This window comes from Dermacentor albipictus, chromosome 9 (assembly GCF_038994185.2).
Source record: "Dermacentor albipictus isolate Rhodes 1998 colony chromosome 9, USDA_Dalb.pri_finalv2, whole genome shotgun sequence".
Classification (NCBI taxonomy): domain Eukaryota; kingdom Metazoa; phylum Arthropoda; class Arachnida; order Ixodida; family Ixodidae; genus Dermacentor; species Dermacentor albipictus.
Genome location: NC_091829.1, coordinates 12829741 through 12854932, shown reverse-complemented (window position 1 = coordinate 12854932; position 25192 = coordinate 12829741). Strand labels below are relative to the sequence as shown.

The 25192-nt window shown below is 46.7% G+C and overlaps 1 protein-coding gene across 1 annotated transcript; it reads right to left on the bottom strand.

Annotated features, from left to right (window-relative positions):
• Positions 1 to 2033: 2033 nt before the first annotated feature.
• Positions 2034 to 24685, bottom strand: LOC139049445 (lysosomal Pro-X carboxypeptidase-like). Its single transcript, XM_070524830.1, has 9 exons — positions 24390 to 24685; positions 23233 to 23373; positions 18352 to 18453; positions 16289 to 16470; positions 14465 to 14622; positions 13347 to 13516; positions 6424 to 6582; positions 5190 to 5377; positions 2034 to 2385 (listed from the first exon to the last, which is right to left on the bottom strand). Exons 1-9 carry the CDS (start codon positions 24492 to 24494, stop codon positions 2076 to 2078), a joined length of 1515 nt encoding a protein of 504 aa, XP_070380931.1. The 5' UTR covers positions 24495 to 24685; the 3' UTR covers positions 2034 to 2075.
• Positions 24686 to 25192: the final 507 nt, after the last annotated feature.

The window sequence follows — 25192 nt, the reverse complement described above, 5'->3', positions numbered from 1 at the left end:
AGCGTTGTCTGCACTAGAGAGACCATGAGTCATGCTGAGAGGTAAACTTGTGAGCCCACTTCTGAACCATGTCAAGCACGCGGTACACAAGCTTGACAGGGCTGACGAAAATACATGCGCAGTTCTGGCGCATGTAGCACTGATCTGCCTGCATTAATTTATTGCACTGGGCCTGTATCACGTGCTGGTTTTCCTGTGCAACCATACTGGTAGACCATGCTTTCTCGCCTGGATCGTCCAAAATCCGAGTTGGATCACCGCGACCTACGGTGTATCTTCTTCCTAAGTGCAGAGCTTCGCAACCATGTCCAAGCGGTTCACCCTGTTTTTTACATGGTGCCATAGCTTGCATTTTGCTTTCTTCTCATAATGGTAAAACAGCTTATGGACATGTAGATTCTTAAGTGGGTTATACAGACTAACATATTGTGAACCCAACCATCGCTCTCCCACGTCATCTCGCGGTGTTGGAAACACGCTTCGAGGTTGATATTTTAGTGTTTGACGACACAGCAGTACAGACCAAATTACTGTCAGTTTTCTCGAAAGTTATGGCAAAGAATATGATTAAACGACTTCCACTGCTCCCAATTCATTCGACTTCATATTCGGGACGAACATTTTATACAATTACTTCGAAGTTAAACTTGAAAATAATTAGAGGAAATATACAATATAATGTACAAGGGATAAAAGGAGGATGCACTACTGACATTGACAATAGAACAGCTCGATCGACTTATGCGTTTCTGTGTCTGAAAAAAAATGCCCCCCTATAAGGCTGAATTTATCACACCTAAATATATAGAGGACACTCATACGAACTCACTCGGTGGTGCCGCTTTGTGTCGGGACATCTCGAAAGAGCATCAAAAATAATCAACTTCTCGCAGTTACAAGTGGGGCACATAACTTAGCTCGACAGATTGTAATTACAAAGGGTGAAGCTAAAGCCCCGGACCTAGTCTACGGCTTGTGCAAAGCATACATTCGGAAACTCTACTGTTTTTAGGCGCCTATGACATATCACCGCGTCACAGACCACGTGTGTTTTTCGTTTATTGTGTCAGCTTGCTGGTCAGCTTAGCGGTGAGGCCAAGCTCCGAGAAATAAAAGCTTGAATAAATGGCCAATCGTCCAGTCGGTTTAAGGCATGCTGGAGGGCTTGGCCCTGTTCGTCGAAACTAGAACAGTGTCAGAAGCGAAGATGGATAGTCTCTCCACCCTCTCGCAGCTAGCGCACATGGGTGAGCAGGCCATTTCTATGCGATACCTGTAAGAGTTAGTAAATGCTACTGCGACCAACAACCGACACGGCAGCGCTGCATCATAGCGACACAAGCTCTCCTACAGTACGCCCGAAGGCGACAGACTTGAGTACCAAACTACAGCCACGCTGCACCTTGTCTACTCTGTGTAACGCTGTTTCTTTACGCACTAAATGCATTTACGTTTGTTTGCGAACGCTGTTCGAAGAAAAAATTACAGGGTCTCTTAAGATCTCTCTGAAGAGGTGAACGGCGAAAGCCTACTCTTCCTCCTCTTATCATTCGCCTCTTTCTCCTTGCCTCTTCTCTTTCTTTATTTCTTTTAGTCATTACTGCTCACTACTACGCATTTTTAGTCATTTGTAATTAATTGTGGTCATTAAAAGCCTTCGTGAGGCATGTTGGTCATATCATATTCATTAGTAGTCGTTACAAGTCATTTCAGTCATTATTAGTCATTACTGGTCATTACCAAGCATTTTAGTAATTTCTAATCAACTGTAGTCGTTAGAATTCGTAGTTAGACATATTGGTAATTTCGTAGTCATTAGAACTCGTTACAAGGCATTTCAGTCATTATTAGTAATTACTAGCCATTTTTAACCTGTACCAATCTCTATTATAACGTTATCATTCACTAACTGTCACTATCAATCATTTTTCGTTCTTCAATCTGTCTTCATATGGCGTGATGACGCTTCGGCGGACACCCGGCGGTCAGGTCTGCTGACACAAGCTTCACCGTGAGCCTGGCTTTCGCCTGAATAAGTGCAACCTTTATTTGGCATTTGTTTTCATTCTGCGTACTCATTGGTTGTCGGGAAATCTGAAAAGAAGATGCTTGATCAGCGTCTTCCTCCTTTGCTTCTTGTTCTCGGCTATCCGGGACACCAGTGTCTTTTTCCGAGTGCGTTCGGGCGCTTCGTCGGCCTCGGCAATCCACCGGCGGATGTAGGCCTGCTCGACCTGGCGTGCCCGCACCAATTCCGGCGGGTCGCTTGGGCGCGCGAACCTCAAGTCCGCGTGGTGAGCGGCGCCCGGGATGATGAGGACCACCACGTCGTCCGACGGGGGCTCGAGAACGCCCAGGGCTGACCACGGGTCGAGCTCACCGTTGCTGCAGGGAGATCGAGGAGGTCAAGAGCAAGTTTACTATTCTCACGGAATGAAACACGCCAACTGAGGACTAACTAATACGCGTACTTTTGTTTCCGCTGTCTCCAGTTGGTGTTATATCGACGTAGCTTTGGCTCTTATGGTTTGATCGAAGTTAATTAATGCCGCCATTGGCGATCAGATGCGTAGCGCCGAGGCATAGCGCTGTCGATCATTACGCTTATTGGGTCTCCTGCTTTAAAATTTCCCCTGTCGCGTTCCATTTTTTTAGTATTGTACACAGAGTGCTTTTACGCTGCAGCGCCCATGATTGTGACGCCACTACGGGACTGAAAAAAGCTTTACAGAGGATAACGGCAACTACAGGTGTGCTTACAAGCAGTAAACAGCGCTAAACAACAGGACAGAGAGCGGGACAGAAACAGCGCTGACTAACAACCAAGTGTCTTTATTCTTTCAGTCAATGAACCAACCAGCCCAAATACGTACTCTTCTACAGGCGTGCTTTCAGCTTTACTTACACGAGCATAGCCGTGGCTGGGTGTTCGCACCTCTTCCGGTCAACGATTTGCTGACTCTTGTAGCTGTTGAGTATTTTGGTCCTCTAGCACTGCGCCGCGGAGCCCTGGACACGCGTCCCCTTTCATAAATGCGTTGTGTATAGTCACACAATTGTGAATTCCCTAGATATGTAGCTTTACCCAGTCACACTTTGCGTATTCGGCATGAAGTACTTCTTTTTGATTATATTAATGAAAAAATTCTGGGGTTTTACGTGCCAAAACTACAATTTTATTATGAGGCACACCGCGGTGGGAGACTCTACATTAATTTTGACCAGCAGGGGGTCTTTAACGGGCCCCCAATGCACGGGACATGGTCGTTTTTGCATATCGCCTCCATCGAAATGCGGCCGCCGGAGTCGCGATTTGATCGCGTGGGCCTCGTGCTTAGCAGCGCAACACCTTAGCCGCCAAGCCACCGCAGCGGGTCTTTCTGATTACATGTACCAACTAATAAAGAGAATGTTTCATCTGCTAACATGTATACTTTCTCTACTACAACGCTTGTTTAATTATGTTTTCGTTTTTTTTCTTGCAACTGGCCACGTGGTCCTTTCTCAACTTCTTCTAGGACTCTAGTGTCTTGCTTTGTATAAATGGAACAATGTACAGTCGACATTAAAACTTTACGGAGAGCATGAATTGCGAAAAAAACTGATCTTGTATAGTTATTGCCTGCAGCCAGTAGCAATCACTGTGTCGGCCGCGTGTACCAGTCAAAGCTGCAAACCACAATCCTAAGCTGCTGCATGCCCAAGCTAGGGAAGCATTCTTTACACTATTTTCTTCACTACACTTTTTTTATCCCTTTCCCCTCACCCGTACAGCGCCGTGGAGGTGCCCTCGCACGAGAGGCAGTAACAGCGCTGTACTTATCTCTTCCTTTTCCCCTTTTAAAACCACAAGTATTCAGCTTCTCTCAAGATTTTGCGCTTGACGTCGACTGTGCCTGCACTTCTATGTGCAACATCATCGAACTGGCGCGCCACATCGTCAGCTCTGATTGGCTCACCGAGCTGCTATGGTCTCTGATTGGCTCAAAACGCTAACATGGGAAATTTGAGGACATGATGGAATTTGGCAGTGTCTAGGCTAGCAACCCCATTAAGTTCGCCTCGATCTCTCGACCCCGTGTTTCTTTTCCTTTTGTTACATGTCCCGTTACGTTGCCTGTGTCTACAAAGATATGATGTCGGATATGAGGAACCTGCGTTAGCTCTTCGTGCTTGAAGTACCAAATCTTTGTTTCGTTCTTCCACGCATAGATATGTTTCGCAAGAACATTTTGTGGCAAATAGGTTCGTCTTCCTAAAGCTGCTAAAATGCCTTAGCGATGCTCCGGAGTTACTTGTTCTAGAGACTGTGTCGCATACGGTTGTCTCGAATTTCAATAACCCACCGTCGTCGACAACTTTCCATTGAAGTGCTCTAAATATAGTGTTGAGGCATTCCTGGCATTACTTGATTTATTTTTTAACATTGATCCTTGGACTCTAGGCTACTAGTACAACTACCCAGTGTGTGCTTTCTCTTTTCCCTCTGTCGTCATCGTTATCCATCTCGTTCATGTCTCTTCATCTTTCTCTTCCACCAGCGCAGAGTAGATGGCTAGAGGAAATAGGTGCTCATAGCTTACCTATCTACCTTATTAACATTGATGTTTTAATTGCGAGAGCAATTATACGAACGCCCAAAGTTCATTTGTACCGTCGCGGTTGGCGTCAGTGGTGAAGATTCGGGCTGTCCCGCTAGCATCGACGCACGTTTCACTTGGACAATCAGGGCGTCCCCCCAGAGACGGGAAGTCTCTCAAACCGACCAAGCCAAGTGGGCGCACCATACCTCGCTTAGCTCAATCGGCTCTGCCGGAACCAGGTCGGTGTTCTGACTCCCACTGCTGATGTGAGCGTTGTTCGCACACAGATCACTGGCGTTACTGCTGAGCTGCTGTGTTCATACACCACACCGTCGCGAACGTCAAGCTTGACTTATTGTTTGTCATGGGATGCTGCCAGCGCGGACGGTTTTCGTTCAACCTCACCTCGCGCACTGTCGAAGTGCGACCCATGCAGCACCTCCTCTTGCGCGCTCCTCGTTACGCCAGCGTCCTGCGACGTCTTCAGCGCAACGCTAAGCATTGCTATCGCTTCCAAATGCTTCGCCTTCGGTCGAAACTGACGATTTTCTCTCGCTCTCGCAATCTCGCTATCTCTGGTGACGACATTCTTCAGGCCGTGCTCACCTGAAAATGATGTTTGTAGCCGTGTCAAAGCTGTCCCCGCCGTAGAGCATGATGGTACGGTAAAAATCTGGCGTGATGCCGAAGTGCCGCTTGCATCGCTCCATCTCGGCAGTGGCGTTCCAGGTGTACGGGAAGAACATGTCGGTCACGCCGTTGCCGCAAGTCGCCGTCATCAGTTCGTTGCAAGTCTGGGGAGAGAAAGAGAGACGGTGCAATTGGAAAGAGTAATGTGGTTCGCCCGTTTGTGCCTGATTTGTTGAAAGGATAACATGATGGAATGCGATAATGACTATATGGCTTCGATGGGGCCTCGGTATGCGGAAACAAAGAACGAAAAAGGAAGAGGTATATTTGCCTAAATACAGGGGCACACGTGCTGAAAGACCCTTAGCAGTAGCGAGCTTGAACCTAGTACACCCCTTGCCTTGGTATTTCGTATGCACTGTGCATAGTCTGTCTCATCCAAATAAACACTTGCCTTGAGATTAACTATGTGAGGCCTTTATTTGATTTTGTTGGGGGTGGCGCACGCTACCTAAACCGACTCAGGGCAGCAATACGGACCTGTTCGCACTTACGATGCAATATGCCAGTTTTGCACGCCATGTGGCCTTAACAGGTGCGATTGTGCATGGCTACACCACATTCGGCTAAGTGTCGCAAATACTACATACCCTTTACTTAAAATTGAACGAATAAAACTGCCACTATGCCCGGCGTGCAACGTACGGAAAGACATACCCCATACCCCCATTTAATCTGCTCTTGAAGGCTATTCTCATTAGAATAAGAAAAGGCATTCATTGTGCCCGCACTGACTATGCATTCAAATGCTGTCATTTCTTGAGCTACGACACGGATGCGGCCCGCGGAGTAACAGCGCCTGCGCGTCTAGAGCTCGCGCAACGAAGGCATGATTACCCTTTCTTATTAGAGACGCCGATCACAACTAGACGCTTTAATTATTTTAAATGTGTGTTGTGGTATGTTTTATGTGTGCTGTGTTTCTGCGACGTACTCTTGGCGTGCCCTCTGTATATAATTTCATTTTCCATCATTCCCATCTAGAGTAGCAGGCTAGGGATGCCGCCAGGCAACTCCCTCCTGCATTCATTAAACAGCGCTGTCTCTCTGATTGAAGTAAATTAAAAGTACACTTCGAGTTATATTCTTAACATCGCCGAGCAAAGGGCGTGTTACAGTATCGAAGATGATGTGCACAGTAGCCGCTCACCTGGAAATTGTAACCTGTGAGATTGCGCTGGTAGATGAACAGGTCGTTGCACCTGCGTTTTCCGGTGCTGTTGAATAGGACGTTCACGGCCCTTGCAACAGCTTCCACCAAGGCCGACTTGTTGTTGGCTGGAGCCTTCACCAAGCCTTTGCATGCGACCTACGTAAGGAGATTATTAAGGTTTCTTCACAAGGAAGCGTTCTCAAATCTTACACCTTCCTATTGTTTAATCAAGTTAAGGGTTTTATGAGCCAGACTTTGCCGCGATTGGCGTCTATCACTATTGAACACATTGAAGTCAACAGATGCGCGTTCAATCATAAGAGTCCGAATACAACAGAAGCAGTGACCCAAAAGTGCAGTAAAATTCAAGACGTTCTGGTTCCCGTACAGGATCCTTGTTCACGAAAAACAGTGGAACAACAAGTTTGAAAAAACTAGCAAAACAATAATAAGAAAAAGAGATGCTACGCTGAAATGAGAGAACTGAAAGGAACAAGATCAAGAAGGTCTACCGAGAGTTGTGCGAAACAAATTAATCAAAAAAATAAGAAGAAAATCGGGGCGATTTTGCGGTGAATGCGGCAGGAATGTGTTAGCATTACGTCACATATGTTTGACGCCACGAATTTTCGATTTAAACCATGGTCATCACATTGCAAAGTTCTGTTCAGTAGCTCACTCGGCACATGTCCTGCCTCTTCTTTGATCTTGGTGCAACTGATGTTGGCCCAGGGTAGGCCACGCAACATATATATATATATATATTGTTACGTAGAAAGACGCAGACGACAAGCTATGTACAAATATATTTACAAGGAAAATACGCTGCGCTTGGCCAAGAGGCAACAGCCCGCGCTAGCTTCTAAATCGTCGTCTTCGTCTTCTTCCTGCTCAGCTCTTCGTCAGTGGGAGCATACCCCGTAGCACTACCCCCGGCGGCAAAAGCGCCGTCCCGGAGCGACTAAAGGCTGGACTCTGAAGCAGTGTAGTAGCTCTTGAGCCTACTGACGTGCACGACATCACTAGACGCCAGAGTAGATGACGAGGTTGAGCTCACAGGAGCAATTTCATAAGTCACAGGCGTCACCTGGCGCAGCACGCGGTAGGGTCCTGTGTATCGCGAAAGGAGCTTTTGTGAAAGTCCGACGTGACGAGAGGGCGACCACAAGAGCACGAGCGCACCAGGCGAAAACTGCACGTCACGGTGGCGGGCGTTGTACTGACGCTGCTGAGTGGTTTGCGAGTCCGTCAGTCGAGCACGGGCAAGCTGGCGTGCATGGTCGGCGAGAGCGATGGCGTCGCGCGCATACTCGCTTGTTGAGATCGAAGCAGGAGGAAGTGCCGTGTCAAGGGGCAAGGTCGGTTCGCGACCGTAGAGCAGATAAAAGGGAGAAAATCCGGCGGTGTCGTGCCGGGAAGAATTATAAGCGAATGTGACGTAAGGAAGCGCAATGTCCCAGTCGCGGTGGTCCTTGGAAACATACTTTGACAGCATATCGGTAAGAGTACGGTTTAACCGCTCTGTCAGGCCATTGGTTTGAGGATGGTATGAGGTAGTCAGCTTGTGTTGAGTGGAGCAGGAACGTACAATGTCGGCGATAACTTTCGAGAGGAAGTTACGACCACGGTCAGTGAGCAGCTGTCGCGGGGCGCCATGAAGTAAGATAATGTCCCGCAAGAGAAAGTCCGCGACGTCAGTGGCGCAACTGGTAGGGAGAGCCCGCGTGATAGCGTATCGGGTGGCGTAGTCAGTTGCGACGGCTACCCATTTGTTCCCAGAGGATGACGTGGGAAAGGGACCGAGGAGGTCTAATCCAACACGAAAGAACGGTTCCACAGGGACAGTGATCGGCTGGAGATGACCGGCAGGTAGCACCTGAGGTGTTTTCCGACGCTGGCAGGTATCACAGGCAGCAACATAGTGTCGGACAGAGCGAGGGAGACCAGGCCAATAGAAGCGGCGGCGGACGCGGTCGTACGTGCGGGTTACGCCAAGATGTCCTGCAGTAGGTGCGTCATGCATCTCAAAGAGCACAGTCTGTCGTAGATGTTTTGGCACGACAAGAAGAAGATCAGATCCGTCAGGGAGGAAGTTCCTTCGGTACAGAATGCCGCCCTGGAGGACATATCGGCGAACGGATGCGTCGGTAGGTGTAGAGCGCAGACGCTCGATGAGTACTCGCAGCGATAGGTCTCGGTACTGCTCATCGGCGATGTTAACGAAGGCAGACACAGAGAAAATGCCGTCGGCAGTACTACTGTCGGCGTCGTCAGGCTCGTCTACCGGGTAGCGAGACAGGCAGTCAGCGTCCTTGTGTAGTCGGCCAGATTTGTAGGTGACAGAGAACGAATATTCTTGGAGGCGTAGGGCCCAGCGACCAAGTCTTCCTGAAGGGTCTTTCAATGAGCATAACCAACAAAGCGCGTGATGGTCTGTGATAACGGAAAAGGGTCGGCCATATAAGTATGGGCGGAACTTCGCAACCGCCCAAACTAGGGCCAGACACTCACGCTCAGTGATGGAATAGTTGCGCTCCGCGGGTGAGAGGAGCCTGCTGGCGTAAGCGATAACACGGTCGTTGCCGCGCTGGCGTTGTGCCAGTACTGCGCCAATTCCGTGACCGCTGGCATCAGTACGAACTTCGGTAGGCGCAGACGGATCGAAATGGGCCAGAACGGGAGGCGTTGTGAGAACGTCGATTAGATGCGAGAATGCAGAGGCCTCGTTAACGCCCCACTGGAAAGGGGCGTCTTTTTTCAAAAGCTCGGTTAGTGGTCGTGCTATGGCCGCGAAATTTTTCACGAAACGGCGGAAGTAGGAACAAAGGCCGATGAAGCTGCGCACATCCTTGACACACTTCGGAACAGGAAAGTGCGTAACAGCATGGATCTTGCATGGGTCCGGTTGCACTCCGTTCGCGTCAACGAGATGCCCAAGGACGGTAATCTGGCGACGGCCGAATTGGCACTTCGATGCGTTCAGTTGCAGACCGGCGCGACGAAAAACGTCCAGGACTGCCGAGAGGCGCTCGAGGTGCGTAGCGAACGTTGGGGAGAATACTATGACGTCGTCCAAGTAGCACAGGCATGTGGACCATTTGAAACCTTGAAGAAGGGAGTCCATCATGCGTTCAAAAGTGGCAGGAGCGTTACATAGACCAAACGGCATTACTTTGAATTGATAAAGACCGTCCGGAGTTACAAAAGCAGTCTTCTCGCGGTCGAGATCGTCCACAGCAATCTGCCAGTAGCCGGAGCGGAGGTCAATAGAAGAGAAGTAGCGAGCACCATGGAGGAAGTCAAGGGCGTCATCGATCCGAGGTAGGGGATACACGTCCTTTTTGGTAACCCTGTTAAGGTGCCGATAATCCACGCAAAAGCGCCATGAACCATCCGTCTTTTTTACCAGTACAACCGGTGACGCCCATGGACTACATGACGGTTCTATGATGTTATTGGCAAGCATTTTGCGAACTTCAGCGTGAATAACTTGACGCTCAACCGGTGACACTCGATACGGGCGGCGATGAATAGGAGGGGCATCGCCGGTATTAATGCGATGTTTAACAGTTGTAGTTTGGGCCAAAGGACGATCGTTAAAGTCAAAAATATCGTTGTAGGAAAGCAGAACGCGGTAGAGCTCACGAGCGTGCTCGGACGGCATGTCGGGCGCAATCATTTTCTGTAAGTCGGCGATGGTGCAAGTTGTCGACTGAGATGGTAGAGGAGGATCGGCTGAATTGCTGTCTACCTCAATAGATGCTATTGAGTGATCTTCGAATGAGCAAAGTTGGGCCAGAGACATCCCGCGTGGCAGCACTTGTGTCGTCAAGCCAAAATTGACCACTGGCAGGCAGACGCAATTAGCCGTAATAGATAAAACGGTATGAGGTACCGTGATCCCGTGTGTAAGGAGGACGTCTTGTAGAGGAGCCGCGATATAGTGACCGTCGGGCACTGGTGGGAATGACACTAGGTCAACGTAAGTCAGTGCCGTAGGTGGCAAGCGAACAAAGTCGACGGAACTGAGGCGACTGGGGTGTGGTTCAGCGGGATCCAGAACAGGCAGGTCAAGGCGGAGAGTACTGGCGGAACAATCAATGAGAGCAGAATGTGCGGAGAGGAAGTCTAAGCCGAGGATGATGTCGTGGGGACAGTGGGCGATGACTGTGAATAGCACGACTGTTGAGCGATCGGCGAAGGAGACGCGGGCGGCACACATACCAATTACGGAGGCTGTTCCGCCATCGGCGACACGGACAACAAGCGTCGTGGCGGGCGTGATTATTTTTTTCAGGCGGGTACGAAAGTCCGCGCTCATTACCGACAAATGCGCCCCAGTGTCTATAAGAGCAGATACAGGAACACCGTCGACTTGCACGTCAAGAAGGTTCAGATGAGTGGGCAACGTCAGTGGAGGATTTGGCGGCGTAGGGAGCAATGCAGCGTCACCTCGAGGCGCTGCATCATTCAGTTTTCCGGCTGGGAGCGGCGTCCGAAGGGAGTCGGCGAAAAGGAGCGACGGGGCTGGGGAGAGCGAGATTGTCGTCCTTGGGGCGAAGGTGAACGAGAATAGGGGCGGTTCGGCGCAGGAGAGTCAGTGGCGGCATTATCGGAGCGTGCGGCATAAGGACGAGAAGGGCCACCCGAGGGGCGGGAATAGGCAGTATAAGCAGACCGGGTCGGGGAAGTCCAGCGACTTCGACAGTGCCGAGAAATGTGCCCGATGCGACGGCAGTGAAAACAAATGGGCTTGTCGTCAGCAGTGCGCCATTCAGCTGGGTTGCGGAAACGTGGTGGGTAAGACGATGCGGGACGGGGCGGAATCGAAGAAGCCGGATGGGTATCAGGGTGATGGGCCGAGCAGATGGTGTGAAGGCCCATGTTTTCGAACTCCTGGCGGACAACTGCCTGGATCAGGGAAACCGTGACTGCCGGTGCGTTGGTGGGGCTGGAGTCGAAGGCAGCCGGATAGGCGGCCTCAATCTCACGCCGAACGATCTTGGTAATATCGCCGGTGGTGTTGGGACGAGGAGCGTCGGCACAGGAAGAAGTCGCTGGGGTGTTGGGCAGACGGGCAAACTGCTGATCGATACGTCTGCTTTTAGCGAGTTCCAGGCGGCGGCACTCTTTGAGAACAGCATCCACCGTCGCGACGTTGTTGAATACGAGCAAGTTGAAGGCGTCATCGGCAATGCCTTTGAGGATGTGGGATACCTTGTCCGACTCAGGCATGTGTGCATCAACTTTGCGGCACAGAGCCAGGACGTCCTGAATGTACGTGACATAGGGCTCTGTTGACGTCTGCACACGGCCGGAAAGCGCCTTCTGCGCGGCAAGTTTGTGACCGTAGGGGTTGCCGAACAAGTCTCGGAGCTTTTGCTTGAACGAATCCCAACTGGTGAGCTCCTCTTCGTGCGTCCGAAACCAAACTCGAGGTGTGCCACCGAGGTAAAAGACTACGTTGGCGAGCATGATAGTGGGGTCCCACCGGTTATTGCGGCTGACGTGTTCGTAAAGGCTGAGCCAGTCCTCGACGTCTTCCCCATCTTTTGCCGAGAATACGCCAGGATCACGGGGAGCGGAGAGGGTGATGTAGGTCGTCGAAGTGGCAGCAGGTGTCGGAGCCGGTGGAGTCGGGTTGGCGTCGCCGGGAGCCATGAAGGTAGGCTCGACGTACCGGCCACTGCGAAGCTCCGTGACGAGGTACAGGGAACGTCCACCTCCACCAAATATGTTACGTAGAAAGACGCAGACGACAAGCTATGTACAAATATATTTACAAGGAAAATACGCTGCGCTTGGCCAAGAGGCAACAGCCCGCGCTAGCTTCTAAATCGTCGTCTTCGTCTTCTTCCTGCTCAGCTCTTCGTCAGTGGGAGCATACCCCGTAGCAATATATATATATATACGAGGTGTCCGAACCATCATGCACCATGCTTTAAAAATATGCACAAGCCACGTAGCTAGACAGAACCAAGGCATTCTTGTTTGCCGTAGCTTGGAGATATTCAGGATTTTTGCATTCCGGCTAATTACAGTGCTGCTTAATGTATCAAAATTTCAAATATTATAATTAGATTAAAAGTGTAAATGGGAAAATTATAGAACAACATGAAGAAATCTGGATACAGCTTCCTTTTGCTCAATACGTACTACAGAACAGTATGTTTTCGCAAGTATACAAAAGTACCTCGAGCGACCTGACGCACGGCAATTTTGCGTGTATTTGCGGGCAACTGTCACGCTCGGAAAAGCACTTCTACGTGGTACGTATTGAGCAAAGGAAAGCTGTGTCGGAAGTTTTTCATGTTGCTCTACAATATGCTCATTGTCACTTTTCATCTAATAATAATATTTGAAAATTTGATTATTACCTTGGACTAATTATGTAATTAGGCGGAATGCAAAGAATAATCACAGTATCTCCAAGCGACGGCAAAGAACATTAGCTTGGTTCTGTTCAGCGAGGTGGCATTTGCATATCTTTATATTTTGGTGCATGATAGTTGGGACACCCTGTATATACACTTCTTTTCCTTTTAGACACTCCTAATGCCAGCGTATTCAAAATTATATTTTTTCGATCATTTTATTCTGAAGAACCTTTCATATGGAAGCCGATGCGCTATTAAATTTACCGCGCTTTTTCTCGGTGCTTGTTTCCACCTCTTTCGAAAATGTTTATTTTCCCAACCTGACGAGTCGCTGTCAAACTTTCGATTTAGTGCGTCTTACCTAAACATGTTCAAAATGTTCTTGTTGCACAGTAAACTACGACTGCTTGTTTAATGAATGCGCCTGGTGTGTAAAGGGCGTAACACTCTCGCTGTAGCTTTAGCGAAAATTCTGCGCAAGTTACGCTATTCAACTTATCAATGGCACCGATGCAGTAGTCGTACGAGCATGTCACAGCTTACCCGGACAGGATTACCGGGTACGGGTCCAACGAGATTGGAGGGCTCGGGAAAGTTGACCAGGGCCAGTGTGGCATAGACCTCCTTGATCCAGTCCCTGAGGAGCGTGTAGTTGCTGGGATGCAGGCTCTGGCAGAGGCCGAACTTCTGTCTCAGCTGTTCGCAGCCAGCCACTGTGGGCAATCACGGAAATATTCCTGGACATTCGCGCAAACTTGTAGGAGCTGCGCATCTTAGATAGCAAATAGCGTCTTCCCGCGTTTCTTCAATTGTATACCGTAGCCTGTTGGCGATACATAGATTCCTGAGCACATAAAAAAGCGGAAACCAGGTCGAGCGGGATCGCCACCTTTATGCTCTGGCTTGTCACGTGTTGCACCTTTCTTACATCTATAGCGAGCGCTGTGCCTCTCACAGTGTCTCACGTTCCCGCGTTTTAAGAAAGAAGTGCTTATCTTCACAGACGCAGCTTTCTTCTCTGAAAATGCTTCACTTCCAGGTGATTAGAAGTACAAAACATTAACAGCCATCGCTAAATACAGATGCGACAACGAAAGAATTGCATAGGTAGTATTGTAAAGATACATAATCCATCTTTCTTTCTGCACACTTCTTCGTCTGTCCAGTATATAATGGTGCTGTTTAATCATGATGCACTAGAAACGAAGCAACTGGAGAGAATGCTGCGTTGACGTGACTGGTTCGCTGCCGCTTCTTGTGAAAAGGAAAACAAAGCGGAAAAGTACGGATACAGACAAAAATAAACGCACTACACAGATTCGCAAAAGTATCTCTGCTTGCAATAAAAATACATGAGAACATGAATACTCTACTATTGCTAGCTATCTTAATACGATTCTCTAAAGTTAGGCAAGAACGGTACAAAATTTGTGACTCAATTCTCAACCACCATGTTCAACACCACTTAATCACTTATAACGTGATGTCCGAGCAGTCTGTGAGCTTAACCAACAAAGTGGCGCAAGCGATCATGAACCGGCGTTGGATTCAAGCAAGCAAGCTTGTGCGCTCGTTATCGCAACTGAGCGTGCATAATGCTCTTGAACATCATTGCGCACTTGCAGAGGAACTCATTAGTGCTAGTTACGTAGGTCCCGTACCCGAGTATCCCAGCTTCTGGAGCTCGGTCCATGATCGTCTGATGGCGGCTGAGCACAATTCGGATTCCCGTTCGTACGCAGCCGTCACAGCCTCGTTGAACTTGCCGCATGGCACAAGGCCCGGAGACATGTTGATGGGAGCGCTAGCGGCGAGGGCCCTGGAAGGTGCCACAGAAATCGTGAGGCGGCGCCATTTCCACAGAAATTTCCATCGTGTCTTTCTACGCCCGAAAGAGCCGGTGGAAGTTCCTTCAGGCGTAATCAGCCAGTGTAAATGCTTTTGTTACTTGCATGAGTAGCTTCACGTTTCATTTCATTTATTTGCTCTCGATGCATCCCGACGATAGTGACAGTAGTGGGCTGAACAACAAGACAGAAGTTGCAACGATGGTCACAAACCCCAGCTGACACAATGTAACATCACTTATAGTTCGTACAAGTGATCTTAGAAATTTTGTAATCACAAAGTTATGGAGGTGATCTAATGAGCTAATGTTTTTTTTATTCGTCTTCGTGCACTTTACGTACAGGGTTCTATAAGACGCGTACTACATTCTCATTATTGACGTTTTGTTTAATTATCCATTCGCACTCTCGATCCTCTTATCATTTATCCTGATCGCGTATTCTAGAACGCCCCTTGCGTATTTCTTACAACTTCCCGTTAACAATACGTACCAAGATGACAGAGACAGGCGAACACTGCCGCCTTATTTACGCGTTGGTGCAGCCCTACGACAAAGTCTCCCATCCATTGTATACGTATGACGTGGGATGACATTTTAACTTCGGCACTTACAATGCCCTTAAAGGCTTCTCAATATTGCGCCTTGGGATTCTGCACGGAAAAGTAAAACTCTTCGTAGCGCCGACAGTGCGACTATTTCTGGTTCCTCAAGAAATTCTGAAGTTCCTTCGCGAGCGACAGCCAAAGGCTATAATACGCTTTACCGGCTTCGTGCTTGAGCCGCAAGTTGTGCTCAAGCCGTGAATATTATTATGCCAGCTTCTAACGTTTCAGAAAGCGGCCACTTCCATTAGTCCAGCTCTTGTAAAAGCCTCTGTCCCTCCAACGAGTCTCCTTTCCAGTATCATATCAATGGCAGCAAATTAACGTTGCAGAGAGAACCACGTAAGAAAGGCAATGCATGACAACGGCATGGTGTCAGATCTGTCCCTTATTTTTAGGTTGTTCTTTAACTTGGCCAGTTATCGTTTGTTCAGTTTCCACTATTCCACAATTGCGCAATTGAATTGTTATTTATCTGTGACTGTCCGCAGTGGCTTAGTGGCTGAGGTGTTCCGCTGCTAAGACGAGGTTTCAGGTTTGCTTCCCGGTTGTAAGCGGTGGCCGCATACCCAAAGGGGAAAAATAGAAAATCGCTCATGTACTTATACATTTGAGTGCACGGTAAAGGATCTCAGGTGGCCGAAATTAAACCATACCCACCACTGTACGATGTCTACTATAGGCCGCGTTTGCTTTGGCATGATAAATTACACTTTTATTTTAGTATTTATTTGCACACTGGAGATTTACATCCAGAAGATGAACACTGAATCCTGTAAACACAGCAAGCAATGCACAGTGGACTTTGGATAGTGCATGCTTTAAACAGGTAAGTCCGCTTACATGAGTCCTCGTGCCAGCTGTGTGTTTGTGTATCCGTGTCTGCAGTTTTAAGGTCAACATTTTATTGATTTCGACTACTTGAGGCTCCTTAACGTGCACCTTAACCTCACTATGCAGCTTAATAAACTCCATCCATTGCTGATGGTGTATAGGTTGTATCACAATGTATACTGTAGGCTGATGAAGCTTACGCGTTCACAATGTGCGGGTACTTCACCCTGAACCAGGCAGCCAGCATGCCTCCATAAGAGCCGCCGAAGGCGACCACGGCACTCTTCTCAGCTCCGGGCAGGGTATACTTCAGGTGCAGAATGAGGTCTGCGTAGTCAGCTAGAGCTTGTTCAGACGTGAGGTAGCCGAGGTTGTGAGGACTCTGTATAGTGCAGTGCGTGCGGTGAAGTTAGCGAATAAAATATATTGCACACTATGTAACCAAGGGCAGCCAAACAAGGTACATGCCGCAGGCTGGAGCCAACGTTTCGGCGGGTCGACTTTCCTTCGTCAGTGTAGCCATGACGAAGACAACGCCATTTGTCAAAGCGGTGGCTCCAGCCTCTGACATATGTTGTTCGACTACTCCTGATCAACTTCAAGACTCCAAGAAACCTTCTTTTGAATCCGTCTATGTTTGTGTCAATGCGTTCTTTTTCAGTGTCCCTGTGTCTCATGCTCTCTTTGATATGTGAAGTTAGTTTCCGTTATTACAGCATTATTTAAGAGAGCACCGTGTCTTACAGTAAATGTTACAAAGGGCGCCACAGTTCCTTTCAATGAGTCAACCTCGTCCGATATTGCTCCAGACGCCATGTAGCTATGGTTACCATACCTGCCAACCTGTTAACTTTAAATTTCCAAAAACCCGCAGACATGACGCAGAAGAGAAGAGGGAGGGGGCTATTTGGACTTTCCTTTCTTTATATTCGCACACGTTCGCATACGTTCGCATACGCACACGTTTCATTACAAAGATTTACCTTCAGATGCATCACACAATTCATAACAAACATTGAACAGCATTAAACTGAAAATCAGACGTTGTTTTTGAAAGAACAGTGAATTTTGCTAAAATTTAGATGTTGCCACTTTTACCTCGAATATAAACGTGTGCGATTACAATTGCAAGAAGCAACTATCCCTCAGTTGTCCTTTGACCGTCTAAAGATTTCCAAGAATATCTTCGTGGAAATTTTCGCTCTTCCAGCTCCGAACATACTTTTTCGCAAAATTTTGACGCAACTTTCGTAACCTCGTAAAACTAGCCCAAATTCATAAGCATTACAAAAAAATTCGGGAGAATCGCCAGGTACGAGCTTGCTGCTAAGCAAAACAGGTAGCATGCGGCTGCCAAACATGATTTCATGCAAAATTTACCGCAACGCGCTATTGTTAGTGCAATTCGAGTGTAAGTAAGTGCCCTAGCGGGAATATACATGAGTACATTGACCAAAGTTCAAGCAGACTTGTTTGGTTCCGCCCTTCGCACTGTTCGGACTTCGGTCAATGTACTCATGTATATTCCCGCTAGGCCGCTTACTTACACTCGAATTGCACTAACAATAGCGCATTGTGGTAACTTTTGCATAAAGTCATGTTTGGCAGCCGCATGCTACCTGTTTTGCTTAGCAGCAAGCTCGTACCTGGCGATTCTCCCGAATTTACCGTGGTGAAGACAAACGCAGAAGCGCTGTCTTCAGTTCATCTTTTCGATCAAAAGCTAGAATTTTTAGATGGATGTTCGCATGCATGCTGGGCTGTGGTACTTGATATGGAATAACACGCTAGTGTGTTGTCGAGATTCCCTTGCCCTTGTGTGCTCCCCTTCCTTTGTATTTGTGCTCCATGCTCAGCACGCAATAAACGTTGGTTGTAGCTGGGTCAATGCTTCATTGTTAATGTTCTTGCTTGCCCCGTTCTTCGGGCTGTTTAGAATTCGATATGAGTTAGCCCCCGTCAACGCTCTAATAAGCCCTTTATTTCTTCAGCATTCAATAAATGCACACTTTATAATGCATGAGCATGTTTCACATGCCGGGAGTTGCGTGGAGTTTATTGTAATGCAACTTCTGTTCCACCTATAATTTAGCGTTAAGCAAAGGCAGCGCAAATGTGCCCAGCGACGGTTTATCCACACAAATCCTTAAAGAAGTGCCGACAAGATGAGCGATAACCGAGGTCAAATGCAAGACACGTGGCGTGTTGGATGCTGTCGAAACTCAGTACCACCGCTTAATTGCACGTCAAATCTGAAACTTACCTCATATGATTTGTTCCCGAACGGTAGCGACTGGCCGTAAAAACGATGTTCCGCGAACACTACGAGGGCATGGAACTCCGGTGCCCAGTCCCACATGATACCCTGCACGATAACAAGGCGCGGCGCCCACTTAACAGCCGACTGGACCGGTGCGTCATTTCGGGAAGAAAATGAACTCATGAAACGGAAAAACACAAAGCGAAAAGATCTGAACGCAAGTTATGGACGAAAGCTTTGAAGCCAAGCACATTTGTCAAGCATGTGTCATCAAACTCATTTTACACAGCATGAAACACCATAAACATTGTAATAAATTGCAGATATTCCAATTAGGGCTGCTTTTATTTCTGTAGAATAAAATTATTTACACGGCGAATACCTAACGTCGGCGTTGAATTTAATGCGCAGTTTTTTTAACGAACACATCAGATCGTTCACTCGAGTTCTGCCGACATCCAGTAGCAAAAAAAACGTGTAATGACACGGGAAGTAGCAGGAAAGATATGTGTGTCATATGAAGTTTTTCTTTCTTGATTGATTATTGGATTTTAATGGCGCAAGGGCAAATTCTCGTCAAAGAGTGCCGAAGTCACCACAAATTTCTTTCTTCTTTTCGATAATTTTCGCGCAGCCACGTGGTCATACATGGAGCACAGCCACACTGGAATGAACAAGTCACGACGCACTAAACTGTCACTAATTTGTCCTAGTGTCTCCTCAGTGTTGCATGCAGTATTATAAAGAACTGAAACACCCTGTTGAAATGCAGGAATGATCTCATTCGACGACACTTGATTTGAACAAAGGTTGTATGATTCAGAATGAAAATGTTAAATTCTAGTGACTGTGTTTAGAAAAGTTCTTTTCACCAAGATACGGTACGAACTCTGAGTCACAATCACGGCACAATTCCACCAAGACGATAACATTTACAAAGTACGAAGCATTGTATACACGGCACCTTTTCAAAGCAGTGTCCGAGTCCTCACTTACAGACATATAACCACATAGACCAACGGAAGCGCACAGTTAGACAAACTAATTGTCATTTATATAATATGATGTTCAGCACATACAGTGTACACAATGGTTATCTACAACGACGATGTGACAGACACTTTACATAATTTTGTAGTGATGTTATGAGGTGTGTATATACAAAAAGTATTATGTATACGAGAGCACCCACACACAAAAATCACGGGTACCTACATTCTATGCACATTAACTGAATACTTCTGATGGCCTGGCTACAACAACCAGCCTTGCCGAAAATTACGCCATACATGTTCATCAGCCACTGACAGGAAACGGCATGACCACTGTAGAAGGAACACTTCTTTGCCGAGGAAGAACAACTCCTTCGACATAAACGACAGCAGCTCAGAGTAGAGCCTCTCCAGAAGTTTAAACAAAGCGCAGCGACGATGTCCCGCGGCAACTGCCTCGGCATGGTAGTGGTACTGCGTGGTAGTGGTCGCTGGAGCCGCACCGACGACACACGCGTTGCAAGCCGCGGTAGTCAAACGTCACACGATGACCAGGGACTCGCCGGTAATTGGGGACAGGGGTTGTGGTGCTCATTTCCATCCGAACGAAGCGGCTGCCCGTGGGCACGCCACGTCGTCCGCTTATAAGACCAGCGTTGACAGACAGAATCTTTCAGTACGGTGACAGTGCCTGGACGAGGACTTCGTTCGGAACGAAGGACAGCAAGAAGAGGCAGGTTACGTTGATGACCCGCGGGCCGACGGGAACGACAGGACAACGCTCGCCACTGATGGCAATGCAGCCAGCATTGACCATTAGTGTCATGGAAGCCATGCTCTTGACGGTGACTTGGTAGTTGGGGCTTCCCTTGTGCTGAACGCAGTAGACCTCAGAGAGGCTAACTATGGAGGCGGTCGCGTCGACGATGGTCTCAGGACCATTTCCCGTAGGGAAAACATCGAAGACTTGGGCCTTCGAAGGAGTCCACGACGCTGTAGGCGCCGTGGCGTGAGAGGTGGACATCCCTGACGTGAAACACTCTTGTCTTGTCTTGTCTTGTCTTGTATCCTAAAGAGTGGCGCATACCCATTATGGGGGATTGGCCACGAAGCAGGCGGTTTTCCATATGCTTAGGAGTAAAGCGAAACTAGATTTGAACGGTGGAGCGGGGGACCATAGAACTGTAATTTAGAAGTGTAATGAAGATATTCTTAAGGATTTTGATAATTTTGTCACTCAGGGACTTCATCAGAAACTGCTCCTCCTCCTCCTCCTCCTCCTCCTCCTCCTCCTTCTTCTTCTTCTTCTTCTTCTTCTTCTTCTTCTTCTTCCCTAACAGTGAGAATTCAATAAGATTTTTCGGGTCAACTGTTGCTGGCAGATTTCTCATTTGGCCGGAAATAGCTTTATCCATTGCCTTCTGTGATATACTAGTGTTACCTACGTCCATGGAGTAGGTACAACCGTTTTACTTTTAAATGTGATGGGTTTTATTTTTTTTTATTTCATCATTCATCATTAGTACAGAAGGAGGTCCCGGAGTTACAAGAACTGTCAGGGGGACCTCCTATTAGTAATTTAACATTGCATGAATTAATATATTTGGCAACATAGCAACGACAGACATCAGAAAACACGAAGTTAATGAAAAAAAAATAAACAAATACAAAAAGTTGCTTACAATAATTGAAGTTCAAAACACAGCAAATGAAACAGATACAGCGTATGAATAAATAAATATGTGGTGATTGACACGTTAATGAAACACAGAAATGACACATGTCAAAGAACACGGGGTTATTGCAACAGATAATTAAAAATAAATATGTGCTTACAATACGCAAAGTACAAATGTTATATAGGCTATGCGACAAAAAATTTGAAATGTCTAAGAAAGGATTAAAAAGAAGTAGGGGTGTGCGAATATTCGAAATTTCGAATACGAATCGAATATTTTCCTTATTCGAAGCGTATTCGATTCGAGAAATGCATATTCGTAAATTCCCGAATATTCGAGGACGGTCGAATAATGGTCGAAACGGCGAATATTCGGACAGACTGTGAATAATTTAGCAATTAACGAATTATATGCTTCCTCCACATTCTCCTAAAAACATGTTTACTCACTGAGAGCTTCACATGATCCGCTCATTATCTGTATGCTCTGCATCAAGATGGCAAGTTGGGCCAGTTTGTTGGGATTCATAGTAACGTTCGTTACAGCGCAACAAAAAACAGGGGACAAAAGAAGGTACAAAACGACGACACGGCGTTACAGCACAGTGATCTCAAGTGCTGTAACGAACCTTACCATGAATTTGTACGCTCTGTTCCAGTCTATCTGCGTCAGGCCCGTGAGACATGAACAGTTTAAATTTTTTTCACCAAGCTTTATTCCAGGGCTCTTTCATAACAATATATGATGCACTTTCGGGCTTTGTAAGTATGCGCAATAAAATATGCACCTAGAAAATGTTACCTGGACAAATGTTGTCACAGTGCATAGAGAGCCCTTACTTTCTGAACATGTTGAGCAGTCAATTTTCCTTCGCGATAATGTGTAACAAGCGTTTACCTGACAGAGCATTACCTGACATTACCTGAGTGCATTACCTATAATGAGTGCCTCTGTAACCTGAAGCAGCCTCGTAAAATTCAATATTATTTTTAAAATGGTAATGAAGCTATTGTTACCTCGTTTTGCAATTATTTAATACTACACATATATTCGATATTCGATTCGATATTCGAAGACAGTTTTTCGCCTTATTCGTATTCGATTCGTATTCGAAAATTTCAATATTCGCGCACCCCTAAAAAGAAGACAAAGGAAGATATAGAATAACCAATAAATAAAGGCTGTCGATACAATAGGTAAGTACAGAATCATTGAAAACTGGGAAATAGATTTGCACACAATATATACTTATAGTAATGAATCAGTAGCCAGTAGTGTCGTTAGTAAATATTTCTTCGTCTCTCTCCTGAATGTTAATGTTGTGCGGCAGGCTTTAATATGGGGTGGTAGTTTGTTCCAGTATTTAATGGCCGTAAAAAGGGAAGTAAACATTCCATAATTAGTGTTTATTTGAGGGAGTAAAAAATTGTTGTTAGAGGAAAATCTCGTATTGTTAGTGTTGGCAAGAGCAGAGTTATTAAATGCATCTAAAATTATTTCATAATTTAGTGTGCGGTATATTAGTAAAACCAATTTGTGCTGGAGCATGTAACGTAATGGTAGTATTTTTAAGGAACTGAAAATTGGTACTGCATGTGACATGTAACCCGATAGTTACAGTAATATATTAGTGCGGCCACATAAAGATGCATTTCAATTTTTTTGCTATTGTAATTACGTCTTGCGTTATTACTTCTTCCGCAGACTTTGCAGACCATTATTGCCCAGCTGATTTCATCCAATCAACAAGTGAACAAGGTGATATTGTGCTACTGTGTAGATTAGGTCGCTTTCAATTGTTCAGTCTGTAAAGCTACGCGAAGCTGTAAATTTTTCAATTGCTGTCCTTAATGTGGTGCAGTTAGGTATGGTACATTGCATACACTTTCTTGGAAAAACTGTGTCGTGTGTGTGTGTGTGCGCGTGTGCATGCGTGCGTGCGCGCGTACTTGAAGTTACAACGTAGCAGCTTTGCGTTGTGAAATTTTGTGATCACAGGGGCAGAATGTTTCTCTAGAATAAAAACAGGAACAGCGCAACACAGGACGAGCGAGTAAAGAGCACACGACAGAGCGCTGTTTCTCAAGCTCAAATTGCGGCTTTCTTTTACTGCCTACCCCAAGCTGCTGAAAAATAACCTTCAAACTCCAAAATCGCTAAGTTCGGAAGCAGCTCACGTAAATTTAATATCTCAAAAACAAAAAGTTGCTCACCGTGTTTACAAGAAAGGTTTCCACCTCTTTTTCATTTCCAGTGTAAAAAAATATCGGTCCGCCGTCGTGGTCCCAATACTGATCAGCCATCATATAGCGTATTTCGAATGTCTTATTGGTGTGAAAGGTGAAGTGGTCTAGCTGAAAGAAGAAAAGAAGAAGGGTTGGGGGAAGTAGGTAAGGTTAAACCACTCATGGAGAACAGAGGTGTATTACTGAACAATTTATACCCTTCCAGAGATGTGAATATAAAGAAACAATAGTGACAAGTCACTCGTTGTGGGATAATAACTTTCATTCAAGAGGGCGTAGCAAATCCCTGGCTGTTTGCATCTAGCCCGCATATCTCTATGGAAAAAAAATTCAAATGCACGATATGCCAGTTATTCATAATCCGATATCATTACATGGGATCCTATATAAAAGCCCCGTCTTTTCTCATGTAAACCCATATGCTTTTATAGGACTACGGCATGGGAAATGTGAGTCTGTTTCATATGGCATTGGCTTCACTGAAATGTTTTCTTCACTGCAAGAAAGTGGTATTGCATGAGCTGGTTTTACTCATACACAAAACTCCAATAGTTCCTGTCTTTTGTCAACTTAATTCCGAGAGAAATCAAGCGTAAATTTTTATGGTTAAGGTCATCAGTTCTTCTGATGATATCAAAGAAACATTACGAGAGCAATATCACTCCTGTATATTATAATCCGTACCGGTTACAAGAAACAAAGAAGGCCAGTAGAGAGCCCTCAGGGCGTGGGATGATACAACTGAAATACGCCGTTGTTTGTTTTTCTTTTTTTACGAAATGCCAACATAACCGATACCCTGCGAGCTTCGTTGCATCATGCTTTCCTGCTCCTAAACACCTAAGCGATAGGGTACCTTTTGCCTCCCACTTGCCTCTGGCTACGTGAAATTATAGACTGCGCAAGTTACAAGCCTAATGACACTTACCGCATGATGTCAGTCGATCTTAATTGCCATTTGATATAAATAAGTTACGTGCTAACAGTGTTGAAGTGACTCTAGGATATTTAATACTGGCGTAGCTATTGCATCATTCTTATTTTACCAACATTTTGAAATGTGAGTTGCAGCTGAAGCGTCTCACTGGATGTGCGTTCAGAACATCCAAAAATAAACGACATACCTTTGTCCGGAACTTGTACTCCTTGTAAGACGTGTCTAGTGCAGCCTGGGACACCGAGAGAAGGGCACAAACGGCCACAACTGTGCACGAAATAGCACTGATCATTGTCGCGTCTTGCCGCGAGAACTGTGTTTCGTCGTTAACTCGATCAATTCGGCAAAGCTGCCATTCAAATGCAACTTGTTATATGGCCAGCTGTCACAAGGCCCGAGGCTTTTCGGCATCACATGTTCTCTAGGGCGGCGTGCTTCGGAGCGCTCCCCTCCGTTGATTCAGGCCGTGCAGTGCGTTCGATACGCCGAGCGATCCGCTATCGTTCCCGGCCCAAGATAAGGCCGTGTTTTTGCTGGCCTCGTGTTTGTCGTCATTGTATCGGGAAAGATAGCAGCCACGCACACAGACGGCTTTGCTCGGTGCGTTACATTGGCAGTGGGCTCAAGCAGGCAGATGTGTGACGTCACTGGATCATTCGTTATATGTGTATTATGTTACATTACTCCGTTATTACATTGCAACAGTGGAGCGGTAATGCTGTTCAAACTTTCGTCGAACGCTACGCGACTGCGAGAGATCATCTTTGGCACAATATGCAGCGGGAGCTGTTTCAGTTCGTCCGCGTTCATTAGTTTTCTTCGTGGACTAAAACTGAAAGAAAGATGGGCGTGCATGGTCCTTGAGTCGATTGAAGATGATAGCCGATGACAATGTAATCGACTGCCGCCTGACTATACGCGGAAGGCAGACCCATTTGTCCGCCGCTGTGAATCAGGGGCTGTGGCGTTGCGCGGCCCAGCATGCAGTCG